The sequence below is a fragment of the Camelus ferus genome, chromosome 17 (assembly GCF_009834535.1).
Source record: "Camelus ferus isolate YT-003-E chromosome 17, BCGSAC_Cfer_1.0, whole genome shotgun sequence".
Lineage (NCBI taxonomy): Eukaryota > Metazoa > Chordata > Mammalia > Artiodactyla > Camelidae > Camelus > Camelus ferus.
Genome location: NC_045712.1, coordinates 18,533,399 through 18,550,434, shown reverse-complemented (window position 1 = coordinate 18,550,434; position 17,036 = coordinate 18,533,399). Strand labels below are relative to the sequence as shown.

The window sequence follows — 17,036 nt, the reverse complement described above, 5'->3', positions numbered from 1 at the left end:
TGTCTCCACCTTCCATTTGCTCAGCCCGCTGGCCTGCCTCCTTCCTCATACGCCAAAACTTCTCAGTGAAGTTACTAACGGCCTTGTGATCACCACAACCCCACACACTTTCACATCTTGACTATTCTCTCTTATGGGAACTTCTTGGTTTCCACCACACTTTGCTTCATGCTTCAAGTCACTTTCTCATTGTTGCCCTGTCTCCTTCATGCATTCTTCTTCCTTTGCCCATCTCTTTTCTTGGTGGGCCCTTGCATTTCCTCCTCTAACCTCTTCTGTGGTTGGTGGTGCCCTTATGTACTCTCTCTGCAGGCAGTTTCATCTGTCTCATGACTTAAACTGCCACTTGTATGCTGAAGAAGCCCAAATATCCAGGACTCTAATATATATGTATCCCTCAAATTCTCAATCTGAATGTCTCAGACTCTTTTAGCAACACTTTCATCTTCCTTTTTTAAATATGCTCTTTCTCCTGGATTTTTTCTATATACTGATTATGTTACTAGTCATCCAAACTAGAAACCTGAGAGTCATCCTTGATGTTTTCTTCTCCTTCTAATCAATCTAATTAAAACATCTAATTAATCTTCAGTTAAAATTTTAGTTATTTTCCAACTCTGTTCCCTCCTCTCCATCCTAATTTCTATTTTCCAATTTTAGGACATCATCACTCTAACCTAGATCATCTACTTATCCATCTATCCATCCATCCACTTACATAATTACTGAGTGCCTAGGAAGAGCCAGGTATTGCTATAGGCACTGGGATACAAAAGTGATAAAATGATGCAAAACCCCTGCTCTCATGGAACTTACTTTCTTGCGACAATTACATTGGTTTTCTAACTGGTTCTGCTGGCCTTGAGTCTCATCCTTCTCAAAATGATGTTCTATCTAAAATGTAAATCTGACCATGTCAACCCTGCTACAAGCCCTTCAATAGCTCCCTATCACCTACGAGATAAAAGTCCAGGCTCCCTGGCTAAAAATACAAGGGCCACCAGGAGGTTTCTCTGCCTCCCCCCTTGCCTTATTACTATTCTGGTCTCTCTTCAGCAACACTGGATTATTGGACCTGCCTTCACACCTCATGCAGCTACTCTTAATGCTGCTCTTTCTGTCCCAGGAATACTACCCCCACTCGAATTGGTTAATGCCTTCTTACCCTTCAAGGTCCAGCTTAGACATCCCCTTCTTCAGAAGCCCTTCTCTGACCACTCCCCTTGTGCTCCCTTGTTCACTGTGGGTCCTGCTCTCGCAGCAGGTACCACATGATACGGAAAAGCTCTGTATAAATATGTCTTAGCTCAGTGGACTATAAGTTTCTGATGTTGTCTCATATCCGTTTCTCTACTGCTAATGCCCTAGGGCTCATTAAACCTAATCTGGATTACTGCAAATGTTCTCCTCATCATTCTCCTCATATCATAATTTCAAAGCCCTTCCAAACCATTCCAAATATCACTAGCAAATTAACAATCTTCCCAAAGCACAGAATTGACTCTGTGTTCCTCTCCAAACCAAAAGCTCTAATGGATTCCTTTTCTCTGCTATAGTGGTTCCCAAAGAGTAGAACATGGCACTGTTTGTGTAATAGTTTTAGATGGTACATGGACATGGCATTAAATGACTCTGAATCAAAGAATAAAAACATCCTTTTACCAGTTTTCTTTCAATCCTAATTATGCCCCCCAAAAAGTTTGAATATGTATCTAACCCTTAATAAACTCCTGTTAACAAAGAGCAGTCTTCAGGACAGAGCCCTAAACAGGAAACAGTACTTAGCTAGACTATTGTTTTGATTTCAGCATGTTTATTGTTATGGTTACTTTTTATTTTTGGAAGGTTATACTGGTTTTCCATTTATAAGTGTGAAATAAAGTTTCAAAAAATTTTATTTAAGTAAAAAAAAGTTAAACTGATTTAAAAGAATGTATTAAGTACATTCTGGAACAGGTTGCACACAAACATGGTAAAGTCATGAAAGTAGTACTGAAATGACTGAAGTTTGAGAAAGACTAGTCAGTCAGATAAGGCCCAAGCTTCTTAGCCTGTAACCTACTGCTCATCTACCTACATATTATATTGCTTTAAGTCTCAGAGGGTACACAAATCCCCAATCTATATCAGGCTGTTGTACTGTAGGACTGTTGCTGCCATAAAGCTATTTTTAAAAACTCTGGCAACAAAGATGACTCATTCTCTGTTCTCCAAACACGTACTACTTTCCAGCCTCCATGCTTCCACTCATGTTGTTCCTTCTGCTTGGAATGCTGCGCTTTTCACCTCTACCTTTTGAAATTCTATAGTCCTTCAAAGTCCATGCTCAGTACAATCTCCTCCATGAAGCCTTTCCTTATCCTGCAGGTAGATGGATTTCTCTCCCTTTCACAGTACCAACAGCACTTTTTCTCTCTGCTGTGCTTCCTATCACAGTTTTGGTGATATTCTAGATATTCAAACAATTATATTTTCCCACTTAGTAGATATTAAGCTCTTCACTGGAGGAAAAGGAAGAGTATGAATTTTTATTCATTTTTTATACCATCATGGAACTTAACAAAGTGTCTCAATTACAGAGTAGGCCCAGAATTAATATTTGCTGAAATGAATTTAATATTTTAAGCAACATTCTATGTGACACTTACAATTTTGCGCTTGATCATGAAGAGTGGGATTTTTGCATGAAGAGGGGTTGAGGACAGTTCCTTATGGACTGTTGATAAATACAATCTTCTTTTTATGTTCCTTAAATCAGTAATTCTGAGAAAAGAGAGAAAAGAGAAAGATTCTCATCAATATAATAACCACTTCTTTGAATAATCATCAAAATGATACAATTTATTATATAGGACCTTTCCAATGGGGAGATTAAACACAGAATTTTAAAACTGCCTTTTTCTTTCAAGAAGTAATAAAATTTCTTCCTTATATTCAAAGTGCTCACAAGCCTGAATGTATAAATTCACTTAATATGCTAATTTATTTCAGTACTCTACACCAGATTTCCAGTCTCCCAGCCTATGAAAAATTCAATTTGTATGAACTGAGAAACTGTTAGCCTTTAATAACCATGCTTGTTCCAGCCCCTTAAGCTTGTGTTATCTTGGGACATACTGTCACCTACTAAATAGAAAAACATTATGGGTTTCTTTCTCCAAAAATGCACTTGTCATTTTATATAGGCTCTTAGTCTGCTTAGAGACAGACACAAAACACTGACTGTCGGTTTCACTTCCTAAGCACATATCTTCAAACCAGAATTATAATACACAAGTTTATTGCTCACTTTTCAGGTCAACCTGCAGTGATACCAAGGACACTGAATTTGAACATCTTTAATAGATTTAGACCACAGCCATGATCACAAAGATTAGGTTTGCTTCAAATTGATAGAGGCTCATTCTTATGTTCTGCTTCCTTTAGGTCTCAGAGGTAACATAGCAGGCTTAAAATCTCCAAACCTGTCTCAGGTTGCTATGTTGAAGAACTGATGCTTCCTTAAAAACTGTCTTTTTATTGGAGAACAGTGATTTTTCCACTTTTAAGTAGCTTTGTCTAGATGAACTAACTGCTAATTTTCTATAAGTAGCAATCCATCAAGGAGACAACAGTTCATTCAAATATACTACTACCAATGTGTATAGTATAATTAACAATTAAAAAAAATCATCATAGCCTTTTCTAGAGTTCTTCTGTGCCTCCCCTTCCTACTTTTCTAATCTCATTATTTCTTCCCTCTAGAATACTATATATATTTTTCTGTAGAAAAACTATCATTGAACAATGTTGAGGATAAGTACAGTAAAAATTAGGTGACAATGATTTCAGAATATGCCCTGGACCAAAAAAAGTCTACCTTATCTGCACTAAACAATATCATAAATTCATTTAAAAAGCAACAAAGCCTTTCAATCCATACTCAAAGGTAAAGTATAAAATGCAAAAATATTAACACTACTGTAGATTTACACTTACATATATCAGTAAATGTAGAATATCTGCTCCAAGGTAATGTCTTCAAAGTGGGATGAGCACATGGAGGAGGAGGAAAATATTGGAACTACTTTTCACATCATCCTTTTAAAATGTTATATTTGTGCATGTTTCATTATACAGTAGAACAACAAGACATTTACATATTTTTGAAATAAATGTACCCACGTGGTTAGTGTGCTCAAACATTTTACCAATAGGATTCAGGATCAAATATGTTTGGAAGGCACTGTTATAAGGGATGCTCTCAAGTCTCTTCTGTAAGACGTTTTGATTAGGAAATAGAAGGAAAGACTATATAGTGTTTCTGGAAAGAAAAAGAGAACAAAAAATTCCCTTGCATCAAACAAAAAGCTTGGTTGCATCAACTAAAACTTAGAGATGCAGTTTTATTAAGGTTTGCTTTGCTTGTAGGGACAGAATTATGTTTTTATTTGAATTGGTAAGAATCAAACTCTAAACAAAGGAGCATTTGAGTACACTACCACTTTATCAACATATGGAAAAAGAGAAACATTTGTTCGTTCATTTGTTCATTTACATATTCAACAAATACTCCCTGAGCCCCCAAGCCAAGCAATATCACGGGAATACATCAGGGAATACAATAGTGAAAGAGGCGAGGTCTCTATCCTCTTGGAGTTTCTATTCTAGTGGAAAAGGTAGGTAAAAAATGAATAAAGAGACAACATATATGCAAGTTATCCTAAATGCCATGAAGGAAACAAAAGAGACTGAACTAGAAAATATCAAGAAATGAATTACTTCAGACAAGTAAAGCCAGCAGGGCTAGGACTCAGTAGGGAAGGAAGGGACATGAGGTAGAAAAAGGAGGAAAGAGCCAAATCATGCAGGGCCTTTGTGTCAAAGAAGAGGCTTATAAATTTATTGTGTATGACAAGAAGCAATAAGAGGGACAACATTCTACCCTGCATGATGAATGGGTATCAGAAAAACAAACAGATGTGGTCTCTTTTATTTATTTATTGGGATAAGATTTCTGTAACTGAAATGTAAAGATTTTAGTGCTCAATCTCATGTATTTTGATAGATCTATACACCCATATAATCACCACTCTAAATAAAACAGAAAACATTTCCTTCACCCTATGAAAGTTCGCTCCTGGCCCATTTTAAGTCAATCCTCACTCCTGATTTTTAATCACCATGGATGAGTTTTGTCTGTTCTTGAACTTATAAATGGAATGATGCAGAATATACTCTTTTGCGACTGGCTTCTCTCACTTAACATGAAGTGTTTGGGTTTTATTCATGTTGCAGCATGAATCAATAGTTCTTTTTTTAAATTGCTGCGTCTTGTATGGCAACCCAACAATTTATTCATTCTTTTCTGAATTAGCATTTGTTTCCAGTATCAGTTTTTCTTAATGAATAAAACCTGTATGAATATGCTTGATGAATTTTCTTGTGGACATGTCTTTTCAATCTCTTGAGCAGTAGGAATGGTATTACTAGGACACTGGGGAGATACACGTATAACTTTATAGGAACAGTTCTCCATAGTGGTTCCATATCCTCACCAAGTTTTGGTGCTATTAGACTTTAATGTTAGCCAATTCTAGGGGATATCATTGTGAAATGGAGATCATTGTGATTTTATTTGCATTTCTCCTATGAATAATGACATTGGATACTTTTACACATGTCTACAGGTATGTCCTGTGAAACATCTGTTAAGTCTTTGTTCAATTTTTATTGGGCTGTTTTCTTCTTATAATTGTAAGAGTTCTTTAAATATTTTAGATACATGTCCTTTGTCAGATATATGTATTATGAATATTTTCTAGCCTATTATCTTAATGGTTTTATTTGGAAATAACCTCTAAGTTAGAGAAAAGTGTCAAGGTTAAGACACAGAAGACTCATACATGCCTTATCTAGATTAGTTTATTGCTTAACGTTTGATTAGCAGAAGTTTTTAATTTTCATGAAGTCCGGCTTATCATTATTTATAGTAGTGCTCTCTGTGTCTCAAAAAATCCTTGTTTAGCCATAAGTTGCAAAAATACCTTCATATGTTTCCTTCTAGATCTTTGTAGCTTTAGAATTTACATTTGGTCTATCTATGATCCATTCAACATTAATTTCTGTGTATTGTGTGAGGTACTGAGTGTGGTTCCTCCTTCTGTATGGTTATCCAGTAGTCACAGCACCATTTGTTAAAGACTCTATTTCCTCATTGAAATGCCTCAGTATTTTGTTGAAAATCAACAGACTATACGTGTATGCAGATCTATTTCTGGACTCTCCATCAATCCATTTGTTTCATTTACCCATCTGTCCATTCTTACACCAATGTCACACTGCTTTGATTACAGCAGATTCACAGTAAGTCTTAAAGAAACTCTTCAACTTGGTTTTGTTCAACGTTTGTTTGCCCTTGCATTTCCATACAGATTTTAAGATCCACTTATCATCTTCCGTATAAAAATCTGTTGAGAGTTTAACTTGGGCTGTGTTGAATCTATAGATCAATTTAAAGAGAATTATACTGAGTCTTTCAATCCACCTACATGATATATCTCTCCATTTATTTAGGCCTTGTTTGTTTCACAATGCTTTATAGTTTTCATTTTAGAAGTCTGGCATATGTTTTGTTAAATTTATTTCTCAGTATTTTGGGTTTTGACATGGCTGAAAATGAATCTTATAATTTCAATTACCAGTTGAATGCTACTAGTATATAGAAATACCACTGATTTTTGTATTCAGACCTTGTTTCCTGCAGCCTAACTTAATTCACCCATGAGTTCCAGTAGCTGTTTTGTAGATTACTGAGAATTTTCTACATAAAAAATCAGGTCTTCAGTAAATAAAGACCTTTACTTTTGCTTTTCTCAATTGCTATACCTTCTATTTTTTTACCCTTGCATTACTACCCTGGGTAGGACCTCCAGCATATACTAAATAGAAATGATGAGAGTAGGAACTTTGCCTTGTTCTTGATCATGGGGAAAAGTGTTCACTATGTTTCTATTAAATATGTTAGCTATAGGCTTCTTTCATTAGATTGAGGAAATTCTCTTCTACTTCTAGTGTTTTGAGATTTTTTTAAAATCATGAAAAGTGTAGAATTTTGTCAAATGCTATTTCTACATTCATTGAGATGATCCAACTTTTTCTCCTTTATTCTGTCCATATGTTGAATTATACTGACTGATTTTCAAATGTGAAACCAACATATTCTTAGTATAAATTTCAACTGTGCTAGCATTTTTGTTGAGCTACATTCATGAAGAACACTGGTGTATAATTTTCTTGTAATACCTACATCAGGTTTTGATAACAGAGTTTAATCCCATGAAGTGATTTGGGAAGTGTTTCTTCCTTTATTGTCTAAAAATTTGTTTAAAATGCTGCTAAATATTCTTTAAATGTTAATAGAACTAATTTAATTCTGAAGTTATCTTTGCGAGAAGATTTTGGTTACATATTCAATTTAATAGATGTATAGGGCTATTCAGATTAATAATTTTTTTCATTTCAGTTTTGATAAGTTGTGATTTTCATTTAAAGCTGTTAAGTTTATTGCATAAATTCCCTTTATGTAGGGTCAGTAGGATTTATAGTGGTGTCCTCTCTCATTACTCACACTGGTAATTTGTGACTTTTATTTATTAATTACTCTTATTTTGATTTATATAATCTTCATCTTTCTAAAGAAATAATTTTTGGCTTTGAAAAACTTCTCTTTGTTTTCAATTTTACTGTTCCTGATTTTATTTTTATTGTATCTTGTACTTATTTTGGGCTTAATTTGGTTCTTTTTTCCCCTTAGCTCCTTAGGATGGAAAAGTCAGATCATTAATTTTAAACCTTACTCTTTTCTCATATAAACATTTAAAACTGTAATCTTTCCTCTAAGCTGCATTCCACAAATTATGATTATGTTGTATTTTAATTTTTATTCAGTTTGAAGAATTTTCTAATTTCCCATATGATTTCTTCTTGGAATATTGGGTTACTTAGGAGTGTGCTATTTAATTTCCAAACAGTATAAGCTTTTCTATATGTTGGATTGCTATTGATTTTTAACTTAATTCCATTGTGGTCAGAGAACATACTTGGTAAACTTTCCTTTTATTAAAAAAAAGTAATACTATATTGTATGACCCAGAATATGACTGGTGAATGGTTTATATGCACTTGAATTTCTTTGGTGCTAACATTTTAAAACTTCAAACCATTGAAAACTATTTTCCCTTAAGTATAATCAGTCAATACTGATCTATCATTTATTGTTCTTTAGGACATTTCTTTGTATTTCTGGGCAATTTTGGCAACTGAATCACAATTTTATTCTTCTGTCATCATTCTGGGTGACTTTAAAAGTCCACACAGAGAGCACGATTTAATCTAAACCTAAACCTCTTCCACCGTGACAACCAATACTTCTATTTCATTTTTAGCAACTTACATGAACGTCCTATTTTGTAGCCCATCATCACTAGGAAATAGTCAGCTTAGAGGTCTTCTATTTAAAATTTCCCCCTGATTCATTAATTCATTCAACTAACATTCAGTCAATGCCTTAGAGGTACAACACAAGGTACTAGAGACATGGAAGTAGCTAAGACTTGGAAATCAAATTCTAGTGTTGGGGGTGGGTAATAATTATTCTTAAGCAGCTGTTTTCAACATATTTCACAGACATTATCTTATTAAGTCTCACAATAATCCTTCACTGCAGGTAGTATATTCGTTCTCCACTTTGGAGCTGAGGAAATTAGACTAAGGAAGCTTCTAGTACATAGATACACAACTAGTAAGTAGCAGAGACAGGTACTGAAATTTGTCTCTTTAAAATCCACTGCCATTTCTGTGATACAATTGTATGTCCATTACTATAGCAGGCTGAAACTCCTTTGTTCGTTTATGCTGAGTGACCACTACTTGTCTGATATTTGCTAATAGTGACAAGAGTGCCTGGTTTCTGTCCTTACTTTCAAGAGAATATTTGTTTATTGGATGAAAACCATGGACCCTTTCACTTCTCCCCCATTCTCACTCTTTTACAACTGTTTTCCTGTTCCATTCTGGATTTCATTCTGAATCTGATCTTCCAACGGGTAACAAATGTGCTTTCCAACCACAATCCTGAAAGGGTGATGTCAAAGCTTGCAATACTGTTGGAATGAGGTAATTCATTTGAAGGAAAAACAATCTATCAAGTATCAAAAAGTTGTCTGCTTAGCATGTAATAAGAACAACTGATTTAGACTTCAGTACCTGATGCATACATTTCCCAAAGGAAAGGTGTTATCAGCATTATTAAATGCACATTTTCTACATGCCAACACTGTATTAAGCACTCTGTATGCATTACCTCACTTAATCCTCCCATAAACCCTACAAGATATATACTATTATCATCTCTAACAGATGAGGAAACTAAAGCTTAGTACGGTGTGCTTTCCTAAAGTCACACATCTAGCACAGTCCAGATTTAAACTCAGATCTAATTGATCCCATTTACATTCTTATCCACATGCTCACATTCTTCTGGGGCAGGTGTTGCCTATAAACACACCCACAGTGGGATAATCTTTGCTCCCAGGAACAAAAGACTTAATATCTGATGGCTAAGACTCTTACCCTTCATTGTGTTTGGAAGAATAGAGCCCATGTCTGCCTTTGCGTGTGTGTGTGTGCGCGCGCGCGTGTGTGTGCGCGCGTGTGTGTGCGTGCTTACCTTTTTTTCCATTGACAAATTGTTCCTTTAGATTTGTTAAAAAAACCCTTTGATCCAAGAACTGTTATCTTCCAATTAAAAGCACAGAGGATAATCTTACTTTACTTCATTTCCATGTTCTTGGGGGTCACTTTACTGTCTCGCCATAGGCCTCATACATTTACTCAAGATCCTCTCAGCTATTAGTGAGGACCCCTGAGAACCACTGACTGCTCCCTGTCCTTAACATCTGGACTTTACCAATCCAATTAGCTGTCACATTCTGCCAAAGTCACTTTCCTAGTAGTTTCATGTCTATTTCTTTCTTTGGTTTTCTACTGCCACAATGCTAGTTCACAATGCTAGTTCATATGTTGTTTTAAATACTCTCCCTTAGAGTTTAAGATTTACAAATGCTAGCCACTATATATATAAAAATAGATTTTAAAAAGATTCTTTTGTATAGCACAGGGAACTATGTTCAATATCTTCTAATAACCTTTAATGGAAAAAATATGCAAATGAATATATGTATGTATATGCATGACTGGGACATTGACATTGTGTTGTACACCAGAGGATGATACATTGTAATTGACTGCACTTCAATAATAAAAAAAAACTGAAAAAAAAATACTCTGCCTTACGAGTCTTTCTACCTCTGATCTTTTATCACTTAGTCCATTTTTCATGTGGACCAGCCAGTGGGGCTGAATGCCACCCTTTGGCCCCAATTTCTTCTTTGGTATCCCAGATTCTAAGAAATAAAGTCCAAGTTCCTCATCCTGTCATTCAGGACTCCAAAACTGGACCCTCAGCCATCACTCTAATATCACCTTTCACCACATTCTCCTATGTACCTTCTTCATGTCAGACCTCATACAATAAAGAGAGCAAGACTGACACCAGAGGGTTTTAGAGATACCAGGAGAGAACATCAGAAGTAGGGTGAAGGAAAGAGTGAAACTGTAGAATAAAGCCAGGGTTGTTTGCTGGGAGTCTTAACATGAGTACCAAGGAGATTTCAGTAGAGGAGATACTAAGGCTACAATTACAAACAAAAGCTTGGGAAATGGAACAGCAACATCTAAATCCCTACCATGTGCCCGATATTGCACACAATTTCACCAATGTTCTCATTTATTTCTCCCAACAACTCTCTGAAATAAGAATATTCACATCTTACCAAAGTAGTGAGAGGCTTAGAGACAGTAAGCCACTTGTTCAAGGTCTCAGAGATATTATGTGGCAGAGCCAGGAATCTATCTAAAAAGATAAAGCAAGAGGAATAAAGGTAAATTATTTATAAGTCTATCTGACAATTTTAGAGGATGGTAGTTGCCTAATTTAGTGTTTCTGAAAGGTCACATGCTTACTAGGAAGTAACAGGCCTGCATTCCATTCTCCTTCATTACTGAAAGACATTCTAGAAGAGAAAGGGGACCAGCCAAAGCTTCTTGAAAACATGACTGACCCGCTGGCAAGTACACTACTGGTATTTATTAGGGGGAAAGTCTTTAATATTTTTTGCCATATATACCTGATCTGTCTAGGACTGTTTATGGCTAACAAACCTGGAATTCATGCACTTACAGGGTATGGCTCCCTGGAAAGTGTCACATGAGCCGTATATGTAGCAGCTCCCTCTGAGTGAGTGAGCTTGTACTCTCTAAGGTGTCGCTCTCTCAGGTACTGCTTAGAGAAGTCATCTGTTAAATCTGGGCCAAAGTGCATTTAAAAAGGCACTCAAACTTTCTGCTTCACATGTGCTTCAATACTGGCTAAAATCTCTGACTCTTGTTTTTGACAATTCAATCCTCTGAGCTAAGTCATATACCTGGTGGTGTTGTGCAGCCTCTTGAAAAAGCACACCCTCAAAAGGGTATAGGTGACAGTACTTTACTGCAGAGGTGATTCCAAGAAGCAGGAATGAGGGAGCAGGAAGAATACGACAACAGAGGAAAGGCCAAGATAAGGATGCACTTTCAATGACATTGCTATAGGCTGCAGGGGCTCTATTCCACCAGGACATCTGAAGACACGTGCAGAACACTTTCCAGAATCCTCCACTTGAAGAGTGGGAAGTGGGAGCCTCAGTCCAAGGACTCCCAATTCCCAGCGGTAAAGGAGTCCTTCCTTAACTTTTCCTCTGAGGGTGTTTCTGGGCTGAGCTTAACCAGGGGCAGAGCAGGTTTCCACCGCACCAAAGAAGCCCCTGGGTGGCACCTCATATGGAATGCTATCCAAACAAGCTCGTACCCAACTGTCCACTGCAGCTACACCTTGTAACAGAGGTGGACCCAGAGGACATGACAGAAGACACTGGAATAGGCTGCCGTAATGACAATACCAGCATGCTTGCTGCTCTTTAAACATATCCCACCCTCTTGTATTTTCATGCCTTTGTGTATGCATTTTCCTTAGAAAGCCCTTCTCTCATTACACCAATTGAAATTATATTCATCCATCACAGTTTGGTTTAGAAATGCCACCTCCTCCTTGAAAATATCTTGGATCTCCAAATTTAAAATAATTACATTTTTCCTTTTTTACTTTACAACAGCATGTTTTTCTGACCTGTATTACTGATTGATTTTTTTTCATCCCCTCTTGGTGTTCTAGGTCAGCAATTATAATCCACTTTATGGGTCATAATTGGATACAAGTCTTTCCTTTGTTTTTAAGGGTGAATAACATGTGGTCCCACTTGCTAGTAAGATTTTCATTGAGTTTAAAAGGGTTACTAGAATTTGGTATTTCAAAGACCATTTAAGAATTTAAACGGTCTCTCATTTTAAATTCCACAAGGAAGTCTGATTGCCCTGAGAGCTTGGCAATTTATGAAGTTCTTAATATGCAAATGTACAAGCATAAGAGAGGCAGAATTTCTGCAATTTGGGAGGAAGACAATTCATTTATTCATCATCAGTGTTGTCTTCCTGAGTTGACTACAGTTTTCAAGTATTGCTATTTTAATTTTTTTAGTGACAAATTGTTACTATTTTAGACTAATCATTATCAAATGTAGAAATAGGCCATAACAGTTAAGAGCAGTAATTTTGAAGCCAGATTTTCTGGGTTCAAATTCTGGCTTCATCATTTTTTAGCCATGTGACATGGGGCAAGTTATTTAGCTTTTTGTGCCTTAGTTTCTTCAACAGTAAAATGTGGAAAAAATCATAGTACACATAGGACTGCTGTGAGGACTGCAAAAGTGAATATATGAAAAATGCTTAGAACAGTGCCTGCCACACAGAAAATTCCACCTAAATACTACCTACCATCAGCTTGGGTGGTTATGGATTGTTTAGTAAACCCTTTGTATTTTTGGCCTTTTATTTTCTAATAACTAAAATTCAAGTGGCCCATACATGACTATGTAATCCTATATCAATGACCCAACCTCCATACTGAAAAGTGGGATGGGTGGGGTCATGGGCCTCCTTCTTCCTGCTGCAGGGAGTCTCGGTAAAACAGTATGAGTGTCACCATAGGCTGTGTCTACAATCTGTCTCTTCTACTGGCCTGCAAGGTCCCCAAGGGCTGGGACCACATTCTGGTTATCACAGCATCTCATAGAACTTGGTTCAGAACTTTGTAGTTAATTGGGAAATATTTGCTGTACTGTTTTCACTGAAGCTCTGCTTGAGTCGTATGTTTGCTTATCTATTATTAAGCATACTCGGTAGCAAGCCTGGAAAGAGATATCACAGTGAATAAACCGAAGTCCCTGTCCTCATGAAGCATGTGTTTTGATGAGGGAAGATAGTAATAAATAAAAAATACATAAACAAGTACACATTAATATGTCAGCTCTCAATAAGGGCTATGAAGAAAAGTAAAGTACAAGGTGATAAAGATGGGGTGGAAAGTACTGTTTTAGAAGAGGTGGTTAGGGAAGGCCTCCCAGAGAAGGTACCATTTGGGAAGAGCTGAATGACAGGTTGGGCAGAATACTCCCGAAGACTGTGTGAAAGTCTGTTTCTCTCTATAGTGGATCTGTCAATGTCATCCAACAAATATTTATTAAGAGAGGTGGGCCCCCTTGGCTGTAAAGCTCAGTAAGAACCACATAATGGGTGTATGACATGACTTTGCCCTCATGGAGGTCAGGTTTTGGTTTGTACAAAATAGTTTTCAGTTAAATCTAACCATTATGGCCCTCATTTCTGGAAGAATTCCTAACTGATTATGTGCCAGCTAAGAACAGAGGTATTAGAATTAAGCCACTCATATGGCGATGAGGTTTCATTCTACTGTCTTTGCAAAAATAAATATGCAAACCTTCCCAATCTCATAATCAAGAATTGGAGGGAAAACAAAATCATGTGCTAAGCTTTAATGGTTCTGAAAGTAAGCTGAATTGCTACTTTAAAAAATTAAAATTAGTCATTCTTGAGGGAGAGAATATAAATGCATTTGTGTCACTACTTAAAAGCTTCATTACGCTTATGTGCTTTTTTGGGGACAATTTAGTTGCTGTAAGGAAGGCTGCTTGCAAAACAGCTTTTCACTTGCAATACAGGCTTGATTTTCACCATTTAAAACCTCCTGTGACCTAACAAAGCAGAAAAGGACAAGCAATGCCAGCATCACTCCTCTTGCACTTAAAGATAAATTCTTTTTTAAAAAACCATATATGAGTTAATACATTTTTAGATCTGTAAGTGAGCATTCACAGCTAAGGGTCAGCAATGAGAAAGAAAAAATAATGAGACCATGTTGAGGAAAAATGGGGTAGTCAACAGGAAAATCAACCTCATTTATTATAATATTCTAGTGATCAGCAGGTATATAACTCTCCCAGCTATGGTCATTAACGACTTTCATCCCAAACTTAACATCTACCTTTGCAAATCATTTGAAAGCAAAATTACTTTTCAATTCGACTTTCAATTTGCTTTTATATCTTCATCTTTGATTGACAATATTTTTTCATAATGGTAACCTCAGTGAGTATTTGAGTAAACGGTAGCAACCATCTAAGAATGCAGATTAAGTCATCTATTCAGATTACCTATTCACTTTTCTTTGGTACGTATGATCATTTACAACCATTTGTGAATGTTAACTTCAGGTCAGAATGAACTTGCAAAACCGATGTTAGAATTCTGATGATTTGATTCATTTATTAGAATCATTCGTTCTTAAAGGCAAAATGGTATTTATTTTTCTTATCATGACCTAAAGATGACCAAATTTGAATACACATCTTTATAGTGATAGTACCAAATAGTTCTAGGCACAATTACAAGGAAATAGTGAGCTTGCAAAACAGTATATTTAAATATGTACAATGATGTTTAGGTACATAGTTAATATGGCTGTGTACTGACATTTAAAGTTTTATAGAAGGTGGTTCCATGTATAAGACTTTCTTAACACATTCATTCCTATGCCTCACCATCACCAAAGGGAAGTTTATTCCATTAGATTTTCCTGGATCACTTCTGTGGAAGTTTTAATTCATTGAGGATTCTTTTGTCCTTAATAGAGAAGACTAGTAATTCTGCACCTAAGATGCTTTTATATACTTATTAAAAGACAATGTAGCCCTTTTCTTATTGTTAACATTCATTATGATGCATATTTTACATGACTTTAAATTAAAAACTAGCGCTCTTGGACTCTTTCTCTGAATATTACTTGATTCCTGTTTAAAAAAACAGCTTTATTATTTTTTTAACATTTTTTATTGATTTATAATCATTTTACAATGTTGTGTCAAATTCCAGCGTAGAGCACAATTTTTGTTATACATGAACATATATATTCACTGTCAGATTTTTTTCTATGTGAGCTACCATAAGATCTTGTGTATATTTTCCTCTGCTATACAATATAATCTTGTTTATCTATTGTACAATTTTGAAATCCCGTCTATCCCTTCCCACTCTCCACCCCCTTGGGCGCCACAAGTTTATATTCTATGTCTATGAGTCTATATCTGTTTTGTATTTATGTTTTGTTTTTTTGTTTTTGTTTTTGTTTTTTAGATTCCACATATGAGTGGTCTCATATGGTATTTTTCTTTCTCTTTCTGGCTTACTTCACTTAGAATGACATTCTCCAGGGACATCCATGTTGCTGCAAATGGCGTTATGTTGTCGGTTTTTATGGCTGAATAGTACTCCATTGTATAAATATACCACTTCTTCTTTATCCAGTAATCCGTTGAAGGACATTTAGGCTGTTTCCATGTCTTGGCTATTGTAAATAGTGCTGCTATGAACATTGGGGTGCAGGTGTCATTTTGAAGTAGGGTTCCTTCTGGATGTAAGCCCAGGAGTGGGATCCTGGATCATATGGTAAGTCTATTCCTAGTCTTTTGAGGACTCTCCATACTGTTTTCCACAGTGGCTGCACCAAACTGCATTCCTACCAGCAGTGTAGGAGGGTTCCCCTTTCTCCACAGCCTCTCCAGCATTTGTCATTTGTGGACTTTTGAATGAGGGCCATTCTGACTGGTGTGAGGTGATACCTCATTGTAGTTTTGATTTGCATTTCTCTGATAATTAGTGATACTGAGCATTTTTTCATGTGCCTATTGATCATTTGTATGTCTTCCTTGGAGAATTGCTTGTTTAGGTCTTCTGCCCATTTTTCTTATTAAGTCATGTTGAGTGGCTTATATATTCTGGAGATCAAGCCTTTGTCGGTTTCATTTGCAAAAATTTTCTCCCATTCTGTAGGTCGTCTTTTTGTTTTACTTATGGTTTCCTTTGCTGTGCAGAAGCTTGTAAGTTTCATTAGGTCCCATTTGTTTATTCTTGCTTTTATTTCTTCTAGGAGAACATTTTTGAGATGTATGTCAGATAATGTTTTGCCTATATTTTCCTCTAGGAGGTTTATCGTTTCTTGTCTTATGTTTAAGTCTTTGATCCATTTTGAGTTTATTCTTCTGTATGGTGTAAGGGAGTGTTTTAGCTTCAGTGTTTTACATGCTGCTGTCCAGTTTTCCCAACACCATTTGCTGAAGAGACTGTCTTTATTCCATTGTATATTCTTGCCTCCTTTGTCGAAGATTAGTTGACCAAAAGTTTGTGGGTTCATTTCTGGGCTCTCTATTCTGTTCCATTGGTCTATATGTCTGTTTTGGTACCAATACCATGCTGTCTTGATGACTGTGGCTCTATAGTATTGTCTGAAGTCTGGGAGAGTTATTCCTCCAGCCTCTTTCTTTCTCTACAGTAATGCTTTGGCAATTCTAGGTCTTTGATGGTTTCATATAAATTTTATTATGATTTTTCTAGTTCTGTGAAATATGTCCCAGGTAATTTGATAGGGATTGCATTAAATCTGTAGATTGCCTTGGGCAGTGTGACCATTTTAACAATATTGATTCTTC

The 17,036-nt window shown here is 36.1% G+C and overlaps 1 protein-coding gene across 12 annotated transcripts in view; it reads right to left on the bottom strand.

Moving 5' to 3' along the window:
- The window catches only part of CFAP20DC (CFAP20 domain containing), a 206,738-nt gene that overhangs the window by 118,280 nt on the left and 71,422 nt on the right, over nucleotides 1–17,036 (bottom strand). For all 12 annotated transcript variants that reach the window (XR_004312087.1, XR_004312091.1, XR_004312089.1 and 9 more), the window contains one exon: nucleotides 2,649–2,763. Coding sequence is in view for 7 of the 12 variants with exons in the window: in XM_032458170.1 (XP_032314061.1) it covers nucleotides 2,649–2,763 (115 nt within the window). In the remaining 5 variants the exon portion in view is untranslated. The remainder of the gene's footprint in view (nucleotides 1–2,648; nucleotides 2,764–17,036) is intronic.